We start from the raw sequence: 18319 nt of genomic DNA, 5'->3' as shown, positions 1-18319 counted from the left end.
TTATTGTGTCTGGATTTATTAATGAAATTTAATGATGATAAATAAAAGTATAAATGTTGGATTCAAAGAAAATATTATTTATTTAATGACTTAAATGTGAGACTTAATGAGAAGTAATTGAATGTACTTAGTGCTGTTATTTTAATTATATTTTCTACATTTTTAATAGAGATGAACTTCATTCAAGAGGAGGGATATTTTAGTAAAAAAAAATTCTAAAAGCCAATACCTCCTTAATAATATAGTTTTATAGTTATTTTGACATTAAACTTAATACTATTAATATATTTATAAAATTTATATATATATTTTTTGTCGTATCTAAATATTTTCATATTTTTTCGTTCTTATCCATATGCTTCCCAAAGATATCCATATCCGAATTACCCAAATTGTTTGATACGTTACATAATGATAGTTTAATCGTTGAGTAAGGGTACGTGTAAACTGAATGCATTTCAAAACAAAAAAAAGTATCAAGTGTATAAACTGCCAATGCAACCGTTGCCTGCGGGACCATAAAAGCTAAATCGTGAAGTTTCGACCGTTGGATTCTTTCCCATTGCTAAGATCATCCTTCTTGCATCACCCAGTGTGGGACCCAGGCTGTTTTTGAGTCAAGAAAGTTTGTGCCATTTCTCCAAACAGGAGGGGCATAATTGCAAATCGGTAAATGAAACGTATTTGAAGGCTGGGAGGGGTCTTGTTTGTCGTTGGTTGGCGGTTACCTGTTTGTTTCTCTCCCTCTATCCTCTCTTCCTATTAAACCAAATCAGAAAGTGCGTCTCTGTTTTCTCTTCTCTGTTTTAGCTGATTCAGATTCAGATCTGTTCGTCTCTGTGAGCTAGAGAGGGAGAGAAAGATCAGAAAGGAGAACCTATGGCGGTTGTCTCTCCTCTCGCCAAATACAAGCTCGTTTTCCTGGGCGACCAATCCGTCGGGAAAACCAGCATTATCACCCGTTTCATGTACGACAAGTTTGACACTACATACCAGGTATTTACGAATTACGAGTTTTATCTGTTAATATTCTATGAATTTGCTGATCTGTCGTATTCCCGATTGTATAGACTATCATGGTCTATCAATTTGTTCTTTCTTCATTAAATTTGTTTGGATTTATCGTCTTTAACTGCGTTTTGATTGTTGAAAACTGAATTTTTGGTATTTTTTAGGAAATGGGGTGTTTTCGTTTTAAGATTTCAATTTTGCCTTTTCTTTTAATCATTTGAATACTGTGGATTTGATTGTGCGCATGCTGTCCTTGCATGTATATAGATTAAAACATTGCATGTGGATAGATTGGAAAGCTACGCCTTCTGGCTTAATATGAGATATGACAAATCATCTGTAAAAGAAAAGCTCTCTGACCAGAAAAGAAAAATAAAGCACTTGAAAAGAGATTAGAGGTTCGTCCATTAAAACCGTTTGAAACGTAATTTTCTTGAAACGGGTTGATCTTTTATTTATTTTTTTTAACATGACGGATAATGTGGTAAAGTTTTGCCTGGATATGAGTTCTCCAAGTATGTGATTTACTTTCCTGCAGATCTAATAGAGTTGGTATCTATTTGTTTGTTTCTTCATATAATGGACGTGATATTTTTCAGACTGAAATATTCAAGTTCTTATTTCTGCCCCTTTTACATTGAAAACTTTTTTCCACCCTTCTAATTTGTTTTATTGTAAATAGCAAAGAAAGCAAAGTTTCATCATTAAATAGGCAAAAACGTGGATCAAATATTTCAGCCTAGAAAGCTTCTGTCCGTTTTACATTGAAACAAAAAGAGCCTTAATATAAAAACTTTATATATCAAACTATCAACTTAGTAATATAACCTAGGATCAGAAAATGTGCTTTCTGATTGTTCAAATGCCCGACTCAGAAATGCTTAGTGTTATTCATGTTCTGAAATAACATGCACAATTTGAAAATTTAACACTATCAAGTAACCTGATATTTTTTCAAATGCTTTCAGTACTTGGATCAGTACTTCCCCTGTAAAATTCAACAATTTACAAAGCAGATAATCCCTCCTGGATGATTTATAGTTTACACTATTTTTCTACGTGACTTTCAGGCCACAATTGGCATTGATTTTCTGTCCAAGACAATGTACCTTGAAGACAGAACAGTTCGTTTGCAACTTTGGTATGCCTTCTTCATTTTCTGGTTAGCCTATCCCAACGACTTGTTTCATTTTAACGCTTCTTTAATAATTTTGTCACGTCAATTTTTCTAAGTTGCATTAGTGTATCTATGATACATGAAAGCAAAATGGTTGTTTTCTTTATAAAGGTAACATGAAGTGAATTGCATGTGAAGAACAGGAGGAACATGAAGATATGTCTAGCTAAATGCAGGAATGCAAGAAATCAGTTGAAAAATGAGCATTATTGTTTCTCCACGGCTAATCCAAAAACTTTTCAAGTGTGTATTGACACTTATAGAGGAGATTCCATTACTTGCTTTCTTCCATTAAGGCTTGATCAAAAGTTGCTTCATATTTTTGTCATCATCATCCAAGCCTAGTCCCAACTATATGGCATTGGCTACATGAATCCTGTTTCACCGATCACTCAATCAGTTCTATTTAATGCCATATCTATTGTTATATTGGAACTTAAATCATTTTATACTACTCCTACCCATGTCCTTTTTGGTCTGCCTCTAGCCCTTCTAGTCCCTTCAACTTGCAAACCATAGTCTACTTTTTCTCATTTTATCACCTGTTGGAGCTACACCTAGGCTCCTTGAATAACTTCATTTTTTATCCTATCCTTTCTAGTTTTCTACTAATCCATCTCAACATGCACAGTTTTGTCAGACTCATTTTTGGACATTGTTTCTTGACTGCCCAACTGCTCCTCCATACAACATAATTGGCCTTACAACTGTTTTATATAATTTTCCTTTTAATCTAAGTGGTATTTACCTATCACATAAAACTCAGGATGCACCCCTTCATTTTGTCCATCCTACTCTAATTCTATGAGTGACATCCTCCTGTTCCTCCTCAATCTCTCCCTTGTTATGAATTACCTTGGTACTGAAGAAGGTCAAATTGAGCTCCAATTGTAAGTTTACCTTGATTTGCACTCTTATTATTAAACTTGAATATCATATCTTTTGTTTTAATCTTACTTATTTTAAAACCTCTTGTTCCTAAAATATTTGTCCATAAGCTTAACTTTGCATTTAATCATTAATTAGTTTCATCATCATCATCATCATCATCATCCAAGCCTTACTATATGGGGTTGAGTACATGAATCCTGTTTCATCAATCTGTTCTGTTTAATGCTATATCCATTGTTAAATTATTGGAACTTAAAATCATTTCTTCCACTTCTTCTTGCGGGAGTTGTTGATGGTCTTCTATGCACATGACCAAACCATCTTAGTCTACTTTCTCTCATTTTATCACATATCCTCCTAAGTTCCTATGAATGACTTCATTTCTAATCCTATCCTTTCTAGTTTTTTCCACCCATCCATCTTAGCATACACATTTATGCCACACTCATTGTTTGAATATGTTTCCTAGCTCCCCAACGCTTTGCTGTTTTATAGGATTTTCCTTTTAATCCAAGTGGTATTCCTATTACATAAAACTCCAGATGCACCCCTCCATTTTGCCCATCATGCTCTAATTCTATGGGTGACATCCTCCTCAATCTCTCCCTTGTTATGAATTATTGAATCAAGGTACCGGAAAATGGTCCAGATAATTGGACATTTCAGTGTTATTCTGTACTTGTTTGTGTTTGCATCTTGGTTCTTTAGCCTTACCTTGTTCTTTCTTTGTTTTACAGTTCATGAATAAATATAGGCAACTGGAACAGTTCTGTCCTATAGAAATATCCAGTAGAGTTTGGATTAGATCTATATTTTTTTCAAATACAAACATTTTTTCTTAAGTTGCCAAAGAAATGATTTTGTAGTGTAGGTTCAATGGTAGGGAGTGGACAAAACATCAAAGTGGTTAATAGATATATGATAGGGCAGTGTCGTATGGACACACACATGGGATCAGAATCTAAGAGTCTGATTCGGAAAGATGAGAAAACAGGGTTCTTGGACATGTCTATGGAAAGGTATATTATTAAAATAATTAATATATTTTGAATTCTAACATTAGATACCTACAAAAATGTTACATTGTTACTAAGTGACATTTGATATAAAAAATGGATTCATCCTGTAGATTAGCTGTTCATTTATGTTAAATAAGCTAGGAGATAAGAAAATAAATGTTATGTATAAGTTCCCTCAAGAATCCATGGAATGTTGGACTCGAATGTGTGTCTGGCATGAAACATCATCCATTCAGGAGAGTCATGCAACACTGACTTTGGATTATAGATACTTTGTAACAACCATTGTCCTCAAAGGTAAGTCATTAGTTGGAAGGATAACTTAAAAGAAATAAACCCCAACAGTTTGGAAGGATAACTTCAAAAGCACACAAAAGTATAGGAAAAAGTGATCATTGTTAGATAAAGTAAACATTCAGAAATAGGCTTTGGGACTTACTGAACATAATTATCTCATTTAAAAAATAAAGGATAAACTAAACGTATTTTAAAGTAATCAGCAAAGAGAAGAAATTATTTTTTGAATGTTTGGTGCTTAGGTTGTGTTAACTATAAGAAACACCAAGGAAATGAGGGAGAATGTGGCAATTGAAAGACAGTATTCCTGATGTCTGATCTGACAGACACAAGGCTAGTCCTGCATCAATAAAGAAATTCTAAGAGACATAGTATGCTAATCAGTATTTAATATTATCTGAATTTTGTAGCACATATAATCAAGAAAATAAGAGAACTAAAAGAAGTTGCTGAAGTATTTATCTATTTATGTATATTTTTTAAGGGCTTTCCTTTTTCTTATGTATATTTGATTCAATATAGTTTTTCTTATATATATATTTCTTGATTCATACATGAGGTCAAACGTCAGTTTTCTCAATATTGATACTTTGATCCAGTAATTCAGAATCTTCATCAAATTCTCTCCTTAAAAGTAGTGATACACATCTGCATATGAATTTTCTGGTTGCACATAAGATGGGCTTTTCTTTGCTGTCTAATTCTTTCATCTGATATACATCCTTGCCTTTCACATATTGATACTACTCAAGTTTTCTAAAATTTGGCATCTTAAATTTTCAGGGATACTGCTGGACAGGAGAGATTTAGGAGTCTCATTCCAAGCTACATTAGAGACTCTTCTGTTGCAGTAGTTGTATATGATGTAGCTAGTGAGTAGTAAATTTCCCACCAAAAAAAGCTAGTGAGTAGTAGTTCTACTGGAAATGATCGTAGCTGTTTCTTTTTTCAGAAAAAAATGTGTAACTTATTTTTCTTGAATTTGTTATCAGTTTCAAATGTCCAAACAAACTTAAGGAAAATAGGGAAAGGCGAAGTCTGATGCGAAATAGGGATTTTAACATAATCATCATGGATCATGCACTTCACCTATAGCTAATTGTTCACCTGTCAACTTGTCGAACAAAGTTTTTAAATTTTGCCAGAGGTTCCCTTGGGTATTCTCTGTAGAAAAGACATAAATTATTGAATTAAGAATATTAATAATGGATATATAGAAGATGGGTAAATCCCTTACAACTTCCCTGGGTTTTCTTCTGGAAAGGCCTTAAACCTCACCTCAATGTTGACCTGTCCTTAAACCTCTCCCAACTTTTGGGATAAAAGGACTTACATACCCCTTCTGTTACTTTTAACCGGACAGAGACATTAAATGTCTATTATGCTCATACTAATTCTTCTTATCAAGTTAGTAGATTTTTCCTAATTCTAGCTTTACAGAGACATTTTTTACTCCTAATTCTAGCTTTCATTTTGTTTACTCTTAAACTGTTAATACGAGAGGTTTAAGGGTATTTTATTTTTTTGGTTGAAGATTTGAGAGTATTTTTTATTAAATGTTTAAGGGTATTTCAGTTGTCGAACATTGGATGATTTTTCATAAGGGAAAAATTGGCATTATAATATGTTTAGATCCATGACATCAGCAGCTGCTGTTAGATTTCTAACAGAGTAACAGACGGGTGTATAAGTCCCCTTATCCCCAAAAGTCGGGGGAGGTTTAAGGCCTTTCTAGAAAACCCAGGGAAGGTGTAAGGGATTTAACCTATAGAAGTTAATTAAAAAAATTATAGTTTCCTCTTTTTCTTTCTGATAAAAATAGTAAAATAAAATAATTCATGTGGTCATAATTTTCCTCCTTTTGGCAGGAACTACCTAGGAACAGATGGATTATGATTCATGAGTCATGACCAGATTCATTAAAATTGGAGAAAAAATACATTTTTCTCTACAAAAAGAACACAGCCCTGGCCCCAAATAGCTCAGTTAGTTTCTATGCAGGTTATCCTGATGATGCATGTAGATGCTGAGATTATTCCAATACTTAATGGAGCATTTATGCATCCATAGTACAAAGTCATTGTGTTCTATAAATATACTATATAATTATTTCCTTGTAAGTTTGCTTTATCACAAAATTTCATCCATATTTTGTCAAATAAGTAAAAATTGTAATATTTAGAACTTTATTCTGAAGTTTGTGTTTATCTAACATAATGCAGATCGACAATCATTTTTGAATACTTCCAAGTGGATTGAGGAAGTACGCACAGAACGAGGAAGTGATGTCATCATTGTTCTTGTTGGGAACAAAACTGATCTTGTTGATAAAAGGTAAGTTTTAGATTAACCTTTTAATGTACATGCATGGTTATGATCTGTATATTCTTAGTTCTTGTTGGCTGAGTTTGGTCATGTAAATCTTATAATTGTATCTCATTCCTGTGTTTTTCTAGATACATGACTTTAGACCTGCTATTTTGCCTTCTATCTTGTAAGGGCATGGGAACCATCAAGAAAATTTTTGTAGGAGTAGATTTTTTCCTATAAATCTATAGACACTTCAGTATCTTGATGCTATAATGGAGATTCAGCCTTGCCAAGAAAATGCACAAATCTGAGACTATTTTCCATAATGCATATAAACCAGGATGTGATCATTATGAAATTTTAATAATTTATCTAAGACAGAATGTCAACTATACAAGAAACTCAAAAGTATTCTTATATCAACAATCCAAACATAATTTTAAGTCTTCATTGTTTTTGTGTGAACTGATGGAAAACAATATAATCTAAGGAATCGGTGGGCCTGGAAAGACTAATATTGATAATATCAGTCACCTGGTGGAAGTCCAGTTAAAGAGATTGTCTCATTTGAATGTCATTCTGGACTTAAAGAGCTAATTTTTCAAAAGGAAAAAAAAAAGAAATTGGTTTCTTAACTTGCAGTACCCCATGTGCATATAGAATGATTTCCATTTCAAAATGGTTCTTACAAGTGACAATTTCTTTATGGAAACAAAACAGGCAAGTTTCAATAGAGGAGGGAGATGCCAAGTCCCGTGACTTTGGAGTTATGTTCATAGAAACCAGTGCAAAAGCAGGATTCAATATCAAGGTGCAGAGACCCTTCTTTTTTTCCTTGGCTACTGCAAGTATTTTTCTCCCTTCTGAATTAAGATGCAAATAATGACAAATGAGCCAATTTTTATACCTGTGTGGCTTTGTCATACATATGACTGATGCAGTATGTTTTTGCTATGTTCCCTTAAGAGATATCCAGCCCAAAATTGACCTGATTTACCTAGCTATGATTTATTCCCTATTTTTAACAACTTTCAGAATAATATGATATAATTCCATAGAACAATTTACAAAACCATCATCATCATCATCTAAGCCTTGTCCCAATTAAATGGGGTCGTCTACATCAATCTTGTTTTGCCATTCCATTCTGTTTAGAACAATTTATAAAATAGTTTGCTAAAATCATTTGATTTGATAGTCAACCTTTGGATGTAAATGTTTACTAGTTATAGGACAAACAACCTTGGATTCCATTTCTCCGTATATTTGTTTTATGATATGTACAGCACATACATGGATGAATGCTCCTAGAGATCCTGTCTTCCTCACTCATGCTTTCTTTCTTTTTTTATTTTTATTTTTTTTCTTTCCTCACGCGAAAATAATTGTTGCAGCCACTATTCCGTAAAATTGCAGCTGCCTTGCCAGGGATGGAGACCCTCTCCTCGACAAAACATGAAGATATGGTTGATGTGAACTTAAAGCCCACTGTCAATTCATTCCAATCAGAGCAACAAGGAGGAGGCTGTTCATGCTAGAGTACAATATGATGTCAAATTTCCATTCATCAATACCTTATGCGAGAGTTGCAGATAGGATAATTTTGAGATTAGTTAATACCGAACTACATGAGATTTTGGCGGATTTGATGCTTCCGGATAAGTAGTTTCCTAGTTGGCCAATTTAACATTAGGCTGTTAATAGTCCCTAGTATCTACTGTATCTGAGGTTATCATTGATGTACTGTTCAAAGATGCTTAAGATATTAGCGGCTGAAGATGTGATTGGCTGATTGTTTTTTTTTTTTTTAATTTGTATTATTAGAGCCTTTTGTATTTCTTTGTTGTTTCAGTTTTTAATTTGATTTTTTTATAGAACAATTCTACTTGGTAATTTTCCCTTTATATTTTTATTTGAAGCGGAAGATTTCTATTTCCTTTGTTTCCCTTTTTTTTTATATATATAAATATATGTAGAAATATTTAGGGCCCTAGAAGTTTTCACTTGTCACACCAAGCCTCTTTTCCCATCGAATTTGGAATTGTTAATTTGCTATACATGCTCCCCACTTCTGTGAGGCTTCAGGGCACGCAGAGAAACTTCATGAAGGATGAAGCAGAATTTTTTTTTTTTTCCTCTTCTGTTCATTAATAATACCGCGTTTGCCCTCGTCGTTGGCTTCGTTTGGAGATCTGAAAAAATTATAACCAGTTAAAGCGTTTCACAATCAGAATCAGATCGATTTGTAGACTTGCCAGTAGAGGTGTCAATGGACCAGTTTTGGATTGGACCCCTCCAAACCAAAATCAATTTGGGCGGATTGGATGGACCAACAAGACATATTGCATTGGACCAATCCAAACTTAATGGTCCAAAGTATTTATTGGATTGGATTGGACCTGGTCCATCTGTAATGAATTTATATTGAATTGGGTTGGATTGAGTCAATATCTGGTCCATTGATAGAAGATAGGAATATAGATGTCAATGGACCAGGTTTGGATTATAATTAATCTAAATTAAAACAAATTTGAACAGATTGGATGGTCCAGACATTGAATTAGATTGGTCCAAAATAATCCAAAATATTCATTGAATTGGACTAGACCTGATCCGTTTGTAATGAATTCACATGGACAGGATCGGATTGGACCGAATCCAATCCAATTGACACCCCTACTTTCCAATGCCCAGATTTGATGCACCATTCCACAACTGGAATGATGGGGTCTATGTTCAATAAGAAAATCCCTAGAACGTGGCGTGATGTATGTCAAGTTATATAAACCCACTACCCACATCAAGTATAACCCATCTCACCCCTATAAAAATTGGAAGCCACTGATGAAAGGGTTGTTTTGATTGATAATTAAAAAGAGTAGATGATTTCCCTTCCAGGATAGCTCAGGTTGTTTGATTGAATAACTAAAACGACCTCTAGTCAGCAGGATAGCTCAAGGGGAGAAATGATTTTCCTTGTTCAGACCAAGACCAAAAAGGACATGGGATGGGCTGAAGCTGAAGTAGTAAGAAATGATTTAAACACCAACAATTTAACAATAGATATGGCATTAAATAGAATGTAATGACAAATTGGATTCCATATAATTGAAATAAGGCTTGAATAATGATGATAATGACCCTTAGGCTCAGTTTGGAAGATGTATAAATACAAATATGTACAGTGCAAAATCTTATATTTTGTATTGCTTTGTATGTATTTGTACTATACATATTTGTATTTGTATTCTTTACAAATTGAGCCTTACATATTTTTATGATACCATCTGTCCTTTGACTTAGGCCTCTTGTGATAACGCTATTCAAAGGTTTGGTATATGAAAAACTTGCTTTTCAAACATCAGACTTGTTTGGTGTTGCATCTGAAAATCGATCTGAAATCTTTTTTTAGATATGAAATTTTAAGTTAGTAGCTTGACACTTGTGTGTTTAGATGTAATTGAGAGGTGCATAAGAGACATAAATGCCCTCAAAGAAATTTTGATATTACATATTTTTGTCCTTCATGTAACTCAAATCGAACCCGACTACAACCTACGAATCTCCATCACCACCATCGCCGCCGTTGCACTCTCTATCTCTCTTTCTCTCTCCTATATTCCTATCTCTGCTGCAACTTGTAGCGGTTCCTTCTCTCTCGCTCTTGCTCTTTCTCTCCCCATTTCTTCCCGTCACCGTTGCTGCAACTTGAAGCGGCGGTGGTTCCTTCTATCTCTCTCGCTCTCGCATTCTCTCTCTCTCTCTCTCTCTCTCTCCCTGTCTTCCCGTCACCACTGCTCTCTCTCTCTCTCCCCTATCTTCCCACCACCGTCGGTGGCGGTTCCTTGTTTCTCTCTCGCTCTCGCTCTTGCTCTCTCTCTCTCTCTCTCTCTCTCTCTCTCCTATCTTCTTGCCACCACCACCGTTGCAGCGGCAGTTCGATGAGTAGAAATAATAATATTTTTATTAATTATAAATTATTTTGATATTTTTATTAAACATTATTTTTTTTTATTTTTTTATTAATTATTATTATTTAATAATTATTTTTTATTAAACATTACTAATTATTATTTTTTATTAAATAGTAAATTTTAATTATTTCATTATTTTTTAAAAATTATTTTATTTTTATTTGTGTAAATTATCAATTGTTAATTATTTTAATATTTTTATTGTCATTAATTTTTTTTAATTTTAATCATTTCATTTATTAATTAGTAATTATTAATTTATTATTTTTCATTTGTATTATTTCAATGTTATTTTGACGTTGAAAATTATTTTTTATGAGATAATGCAAATTGAACTCAATATTTACAAATAGTATGTTCTAAGGGTAAAATAATAAAATCAGTAAATTTTAAATGGTAAAGGGTTGATCCAACACAAACAAATTTATGGGTTCAAAGCCTTTAAAAATTAGAAGAGCATCTATGGCTCTTTTTAGATTTTAGACACTTTTAATATCTTTTTAACTTTTCAAATCTGAATTTTCAGATTTATCAAATGCCACCTTAGTTTTTCAAAAATCCCAACTCACATACAGTTTGTGCTTTAAAATGGTTATTTTCATCATTTTGGTATTTGTTGCTACCAATCCCATTAATGTATCAAAGGGCAAAGTATGTCCATGGGTGTCTTTGTCACAAAACAAAATTCAGGGGGATTAAGTGTTACCACCTCTTAAGTACAAGGTTGTTATATATAATTTCCCAAAAAAAGTTCTAATTTCCAAAGAGAGACCAATAGTCAAATGACCACTTTTGGTATTGGAAAAATCTATGATGCCAAAAAGGTATGATACCTTACCAATCACAATTCCTTGTGAATTTGGATGAAAATGAATTCTGATTGGTTACTGGTTTTATGATTCTGATTGACTGCTTGTAGGTTTTTCTGGCATCATGCCTTTCCGGTATTATAGTTGAACCCTTTGACATTAATGTGGATTCACTCGTATGTTCCAGTGAGTGTACAAATACTGAAATACAGATGTCCAAAATGGTATATGGAGAGGAAATTGGATTTGGTCCTCACAAGACCATCCTCACATTGTCTTCACAATCTCTTGCAGACGTGCATTAAGAATATCTCCCCATGAAAAAAAAACATACAAGTAGGGGTGTCAATTGGACTGGATTTGGTCCAATCCAATCCAGTCCAATGTGAGTCCATCATAAATGGACTAGGTTCAATCCAATCCAATAAATATTTTGGACCATTTTGGACTAGTCCAGTTCAATGTCTAGATGGTTCAATCTGTTCAAATTCGTTTTGACTTAGATCAGTTTCAACCCAAACCCGGTCCATTGATGCCTATATTCTTATCTTATATAAATGGACCATATATTGGCTTAATCCAACCCAGTACAATATAAATTTATTATGCATGGACCAGGTCCAATCCAATCTAATTAATTTTTTGGACCGAATTGGTCCAATCCAATATGTCTTGTTGGTCCATCCAATCCATCCATATTGCTTATGGACTGGATGGGGTCCCATCCAAAACCGGTCCATTGACACCCTTACATACAAGTACCGAGATGTTCCCAATGCACGCTGCAAAAGGCTGCGAGAATAGTAAGGCTATAATCGGATCGGATTTAACAAAATCTAAGTTTGATCCAATTATTTAAAACATGCATTCGATCCCGACCCAAAATCTGATTGGATTTGAAGACTCGGGTTCGATTTCAAATCCTAACAAACTCAGAATGGATTCGGATTTAATCCGACTCCGCTTTATTTTTTTACATACAAAAAATTAATTACTTTTCAACTTTTATATACAATAAAGTAATGAAAATATAACATACTAAATTTATTATATATAATTTCATATAAATATAATATATAAAATATATAAAATTTTTAAATATAAATATAAATTATATAATTATATAAAATTTATATATTAAAATATATTTTTTGGGTATCATTGACAAATGTAAAGGATGATGTGAGGACGGTTCTGTGAGGTTCAAATCTGAACTCCTTTGAAACCTGAGACGGGATCTGCTCCTCACACTTAGCGCCTCACATGCATATCCACCGTGCGTTGGGAACATATTCTATGAATAATAACTTAAAAGTATAGGAGTTGTTCCCAATGCATGGTAGGATGTGCATGTGAGGCATGTGTGAGGTGTACTCTGTGAAGAGCAGATCCGGTCTCCTGAAGCCTAACCCAAAGTACCTGATGTCCGACATCTCATTTGATTATTATTTTGAAATTTAGGTATTAAACAACTAAATTTTTCATCTATTTAATCATGATTTTAAAAACCGGCCACAAATGAAACCATTTTGGCCATTGGTTCCCAGGTCAAATGATCTGACCATCCCGTCTGAAGCCCAATCGGATAGTTTTGGGGTCCAAAATTGAACCTTGAGCCATGAGCGATTGTCGGGTCAACTAGTCTGACTATCTAGTCTGGTCCAATTTTCAAAATCATGTATTTAATAATCAGATGGGATACAAATGTAGTTAAGATCCAGATAACCTATAAAATTTGAGTTTACAAACCCAAGCTCAACCAAACACATTTAGGGTTGGGTTCAGGCAGGTTGATTAGGGTTAAAGGTATTTTTTTTTGTGTAGTTCATCTTTTTGTTGAGCTTTGTGGTCTAAATTTTAGGTAAAATAGATTGAAATTATAAACAAATGTAATTAATAAATATTTTGCGTGTGTTTTGGTAAGAAAACAGGGAAGTAAAGATGGGAAACAAACAAACTAACCAACAGGAACAAAAGAACCATCAGTAAATGACCTATCAAGAGTTGTGTCAACAACCACAAGAGTTGTGTCAACGTCCAAGAGGTTATAAATTGATCATAAGGCTAACCTTATGTTTGCTTATTTGCTTATTTTACTTTTTCATGGAATTCCTTCAAATATATCTGCATTCTGCCTTCTCTGCAGTATCTTGTAGGTGCTTATGAAACAAGGATTTCAAACAGAGAGAAGCAAAAGCTTCTGAAACCTATGATGGTTGATAGTGAGTCAGAGATACAAGGAAGGTCACATTTGAGAGATTGGGGAGCATCCTGGCGGGAGCAGTATCCAAATCTTTTTAGGAGAGGTCTAAAAGAGAGGCGCCATGAATATTTAAGCTGTTTACGAGTCACCCAAGTTGTATCCACTGTGATAATAATAGGACTCCTTTGGTGGCACTCTTATGCTTCATCTCCCAAAAGGCTACAAGATCAATGAAGTATATATTAAAAGTATCTTCCTAGTCCTATTTTGCTCTAGTTGCTACTCTTTCAAAGTTGTTCAGTCAATAACAACCAAGAAGGCTTGCAGACAGGGCTGTTGTTTTTCATTTATGTATTCTGGGGATTCTTTTCTATAATTCACAACCATCTTCACATTTCCACAATTTAGTAATTTGTAATTTAACAGACATATGGACCATTTCAATTGACTGAGAAGGGAGAGGGAACAATTGTTGAATGTTTGATTGTAGAAGTTCAACCAGAAGAGTGAGGGAGACGAATAGCCTCTTGTGAGGGAGAAGAAGTTTGACCAGAAGAAGAAGAAGAAGAATATACATGTGATACAGAGTGAGGTAGATGAATAACCTCTTGGATGTTGATTGAAGGCATTATGGATTTATGATTTCAAAAGGAGAAGTTCGACTAGAAGAGGGAACTGGGAAGAAGATAAGAATCGGTTAACAAATAAGTTAAAAGTCTTTTAAATTTTAATTAACATATAAAAAGCCAATTACTGGTTACTTAAATAAACCCGATAACTGCTGTATACGTGGCAACAATACAAGTTTTAGATATGATATGGCTTTCCATATCATAATCGGACCCCTTAAAAAAAGGAAATTAAATAAGGCAACAAATAACTATAACAAACAGAAATAAAAGAAATAATTATGCTAAAAAGATTAACAACTACCAAAATAAATTCTAACAAGAAAATTGATATTCTAAAAATTAAACCGAAAATAAAATAAACAAAAGAAAATTATGCGGCAATAAAAAAACAAAATAAAACAATTTTTTTTATGTTTTTTTATCTGAAATAAAAGAAAAACACAAACCTAATAGGATAGAAATTTGAATAAGAAATTAAAATAAAGAAACAAAAATAGATCTAGAAACAAAACTGAAGAAAAATAATACTAAAAAAAATTGGATCTAGAAAAAAATTAATTAAAAATTTGAAAATCACTATACTACCCAAAAAAAGAGCTCAAAAAAAAAAAATAAAAAGAGCTTAGTTTTTCACAAAAACACCCCCTCTCTTAGCTAGGCTTTGCACTAGCTTCCCAAAAACTGCATTTCATTGCACAGAGATCCTTAGATGTCACAATGTTGAATTTAATTGGGAAAATGGTACATTTTGACTATTCTAAGGCCGAAAGTACCCCTTAAATGATGCCCTTAAGGCATCAAAATGCAAAGTTATAAATCTGTGCTTGATTTATTTCATAGTTCTCTAACTCCGAGAATGGTAGAAGCTATTATTTGTGGACAAAATTGGTTGCAAACTTCACCTAGTTATCTTTATATAGAGGAGAACTTAGATGAGCTTGAAAATATGGAATTAGGTAAAGTTTGTGTTTTTCAATTTTGTTTTTATTGTTCATGTTTATTTTGTTATAGTAATTCTAATGTGCATTTGTCTTTTTATAGCAAAAATTGTATCCTTGATCAAGGAGCATCCTCTTGTCAACATTGATGATTAAGTGGTTGAGTAGTTGTGGAACTTGTTTTTGTGGTTCTGAAGTGTGAAACTATGAGCGCTTTTTTATAGTTGTGGTCCTTATAAGCTTGTGGTTGTGACTACCAATGATGAATATGAGTTCATTCTATAGTCTTTTAGATAATATTCTGACTTCATTATTTATTTGGGGTTCTCTTTTTTGTTTCTCTTTTCTCTTTAGAGCTGAATGATGAATATGACTATATGAGTAGCTAGCTAGCTACTTGGAAACACTGCTATTTTTGTTTACTTGCATTCTTGGATTGGTATAGTTGTAGGTGTCAGAACTTATATGATAATGGCATATGCTTAGGACAAATATGCTACAAAGGAGCATATATACTATCGATTGGTCTAGCTCCTTGTCATTACAGTTACAATGCTTGTGGTAATTTCCTTTTTGGAATTCACCCATTTCTAGTTTTTTTTTTTTATATCATCGCATGTTTGATGGCATTTATCCCATATGGGTGGGGATTAATACCCATAGCACAGGTACAAATGCCATTTCTGCAGTCCACTGTGGTCTGGGACATCGTGGTTTATCTAGTCTGTCTGTATGATATGCTTTGTGAGTTTTTGATGTAATTTTTATGGCTCCTATGGCACTACTAGCATGGCTTCCTGGCTTCCAGTCCATGCAGACAAGGAAATGCTTCTACACTCCAAAACATCACTTACCTCTCCACTCTACCCCATACAAGATTTTAAAGAAATATTCCTAAAAGGAAATAAAAATATAGCACAGACTTTTTCTGTTAACAGAAATGTTTAATGAAAAATTTAGGAAATGCTTCAATGCTTTTTCGTTTTTTCCGGTCCATTGATTAACTAGCTGACTAGTTGTGCTTGACTAGTCAAAATGTACTCACGGTTCGGATAATTAACCGAACCATGAGCACCCCTATTAGTGCTCGACTATGTGGATAAACCGATAAAGTTGTTTTGTGATAATTCTGTAGCTGTGTTCTTTTTAAAGAACAATAAGAATAATAGTCAAAATAAATATATTGACTTAAAATACTTAGTAGTGAGGGACAAAGTGCAAGAATGGAAAATCATCATCGAACACATAAGAACTGAACTTATGATTGCGGATTGGATGACTAAGGGGTTGTCTCCTAATGTGTTTATGAGACATGTTAAAAATATGGGAATTGTTAGTTCTTTTACTAACTCAACATGATGACATGTGTCAGTAATTGATTCTCCCATTCTTGCAATCCTGCAACTGTCTAATGCATGCACATTATTATAGACAGAAACAAGCACAAAACTAGGATCGGTATACATATATCCACTACAGTGAGGGTTACAAGTGTAATCGTCATGATGCATGGATGGAAACTCCACTTTTAGGAGAGACTACCATAATCTGAGTTTACATAAGTAATTACCTAAGTGTGTTTGAGAATTACCATGAGCTCTATCAAGCTACGTCCTTCCATTGTTGACCACACTCGGGCCAAGTGGGAAATTTTTAGAGTGTGGGGCCCATAAACTCATGGCCCATCGTTGTGGTCATGGGGATTTCGTATAAAACTCTCATTTGGTTAAGTGAAAACCATAAGGCCCTAAAATCTCTCATTGACTTATATTTATCCTACTTTTAAATTTAAAATTGGATTTATGTAGATGATGATAAGTGGAGAGTGGTTTAACTAGTAGGAGACGTGGTTGATTCTTATAGGCTGTTATAGTAGGAGTTTCTTAACGGGGGGAACTACCTACTAAATAAGTTGATAGGGTCCCTCCTTTTAGTTATATTCTAAGAGAAAAGAACCCTCATTCATTCTATTCTTACCGACTGAACCGTTATTAGGAATAATGAGAGAACATAGTGAGAGAAGGAGAATTAAATCTAGCCTCCCTAGTCTAGTACTAGAGTATGTGAGAAGCTCCATTGAGAAATACAATAAACTTTTGCAAAATACTACAAATCATCAGCTCATGTTCGAGAATCCATAAGGCGAAAAGTGCAGTTTATGATTACAAACAAGATGCTGAATTAAATAGCTGATCAACCTAACTTTGGGAACATTTTACCTAGCTTGAAATCAAAAGCAAGAAGACGAAGAAGAGGTGTTCATGGCAATGGGCTCTACATGTATCATTTAGTTTTTTTTTTTATTCTATTTTGTTAACATTCTATCAACCAATATGAGATTCAGTTTGCACCCAAACCAAGAAGCCCTAGCATGATCATAAAAGAAGATGGCATGCATAATACTTTCATTAGATTCCTTACACAATGGGCTAGCATTATCAAGCCTCATATCTCTTTTGGATAAAACTTGTTTAATAATGTTATTTAAGCAACATTTTCCAAATAAAATGTTTTAATTTTGGAGTGATTTTTAAATTCTAAGTTCTTTTCCATTGGACAATAGTTAAAGAATGTGAGATGGTTTTTCCTTCAAGAGGAGATATTGTATTTAGAGCCACATGATATGCAGACATTATAGAAAATTGATCTTTTGAATATGGGGTCTAGATTAATTTATCTTCACATATAGAAGCAGGAAGGTTCAATGTGAGAAGTAGTTCCTAGGTCAATTAGACCAAAGATTTTTGTGATATTACTTTAATGGGATTGCTAGTTAATTAAGTCACCCACCCACTTTACTAGATCCAAATTGAATCTAGGATCCAAAGGTTTGGAGGATAGAAACCCCAGCAGTCAGGGATCATCTCATAGATCAATGTTCTCCCCTTTTGCAATGCTCTAGCGAACTTCTTCCTTAACAATGTCTCTCCCTGCTAGTAGGCTTTTAAAACCCCAAGAGCAATTTGAGGGAGGTTTAATAGTCCAAAAATTCTCTCACCGAAGGTACTTTTTCTCTATCACTTACATTCAGAAGCTTTGTCTGTTACAATAGAATCTT

At 33.7% G+C, this 18319-nt stretch overlaps 1 protein-coding gene across 5 annotated transcripts; it reads left to right on the top strand.

The window, feature by feature from the left end:
- The first annotated feature begins 709 nt into the window (after positions 1 to 709).
- Positions 710 to 8585, top strand: LOC148876771 (ras-related protein RABH1e-like). 5 transcript variants are annotated; one of them, XM_088968939.1, is made up of 7 exons: positions 716 to 996; positions 2082 to 2152; positions 2332 to 3078; positions 5179 to 5267; positions 6618 to 6729; positions 7426 to 7516; positions 8100 to 8585. In XM_088968939.1, exons 3-7 carry the CDS (start codon positions 2993 to 2995, stop codon positions 8241 to 8243), a joined length of 522 nt encoding a protein of 173 aa, XP_088825065.1. In that variant the 5' UTR covers positions 716 to 996; positions 2082 to 2152; positions 2332 to 2992; the 3' UTR covers positions 8244 to 8585. The 5 variants fall into 5 exon arrangements, with proteins under 5 accessions (XP_088825058.1, XP_088825041.1, XP_088825065.1 ...); XM_088968932.1 differs by lacking the exon at positions 2332 to 3078 and having other exon boundaries at positions 710 to 996; positions 8122 to 8585; XM_088968915.1 differs by lacking the exon at positions 2332 to 3078 and having other exon boundaries at positions 710 to 996.
- The last annotated feature ends 9734 nt before the right edge of the window (positions 8586 to 18319 follow it).

This window comes from Nelumbo lutea, chromosome 1, assembly GCF_056320005.1.
Source record: "Nelumbo lutea isolate HS-2025 chromosome 1, American lotus-T2T, whole genome shotgun sequence".
NCBI classification, from domain to species: Eukaryota; Viridiplantae; Streptophyta; class Magnoliopsida; order Proteales; family Nelumbonaceae; genus Nelumbo; species Nelumbo lutea.
This window is presented reverse-complemented; position numbering and strand designations above follow the sequence as displayed.

Bases quoted from the DNA above. Each gene is read 5' to 3' on its own strand.
- LOC148876771 (XM_088968908.1), top strand. From the start codon at position 880: ATGGCGGTTGTCTCTCCTCTCGCCAAATACAAGCTCGTTTTCCTGGGC. The intron at 997-2,081 runs GTATTTACGAAT...CGTGACTTTCAG, and splicing joins AGTTTGACACTACATACCAG to GCCACAATTGGCATTGATTT. The intron at 2,174-5,178 runs GTTAGCCTATCC...TTAAATTTTCAG, and splicing joins TATGCCTTCTTCATTTTCTG to GGATACTGCTGGACAGGAGA.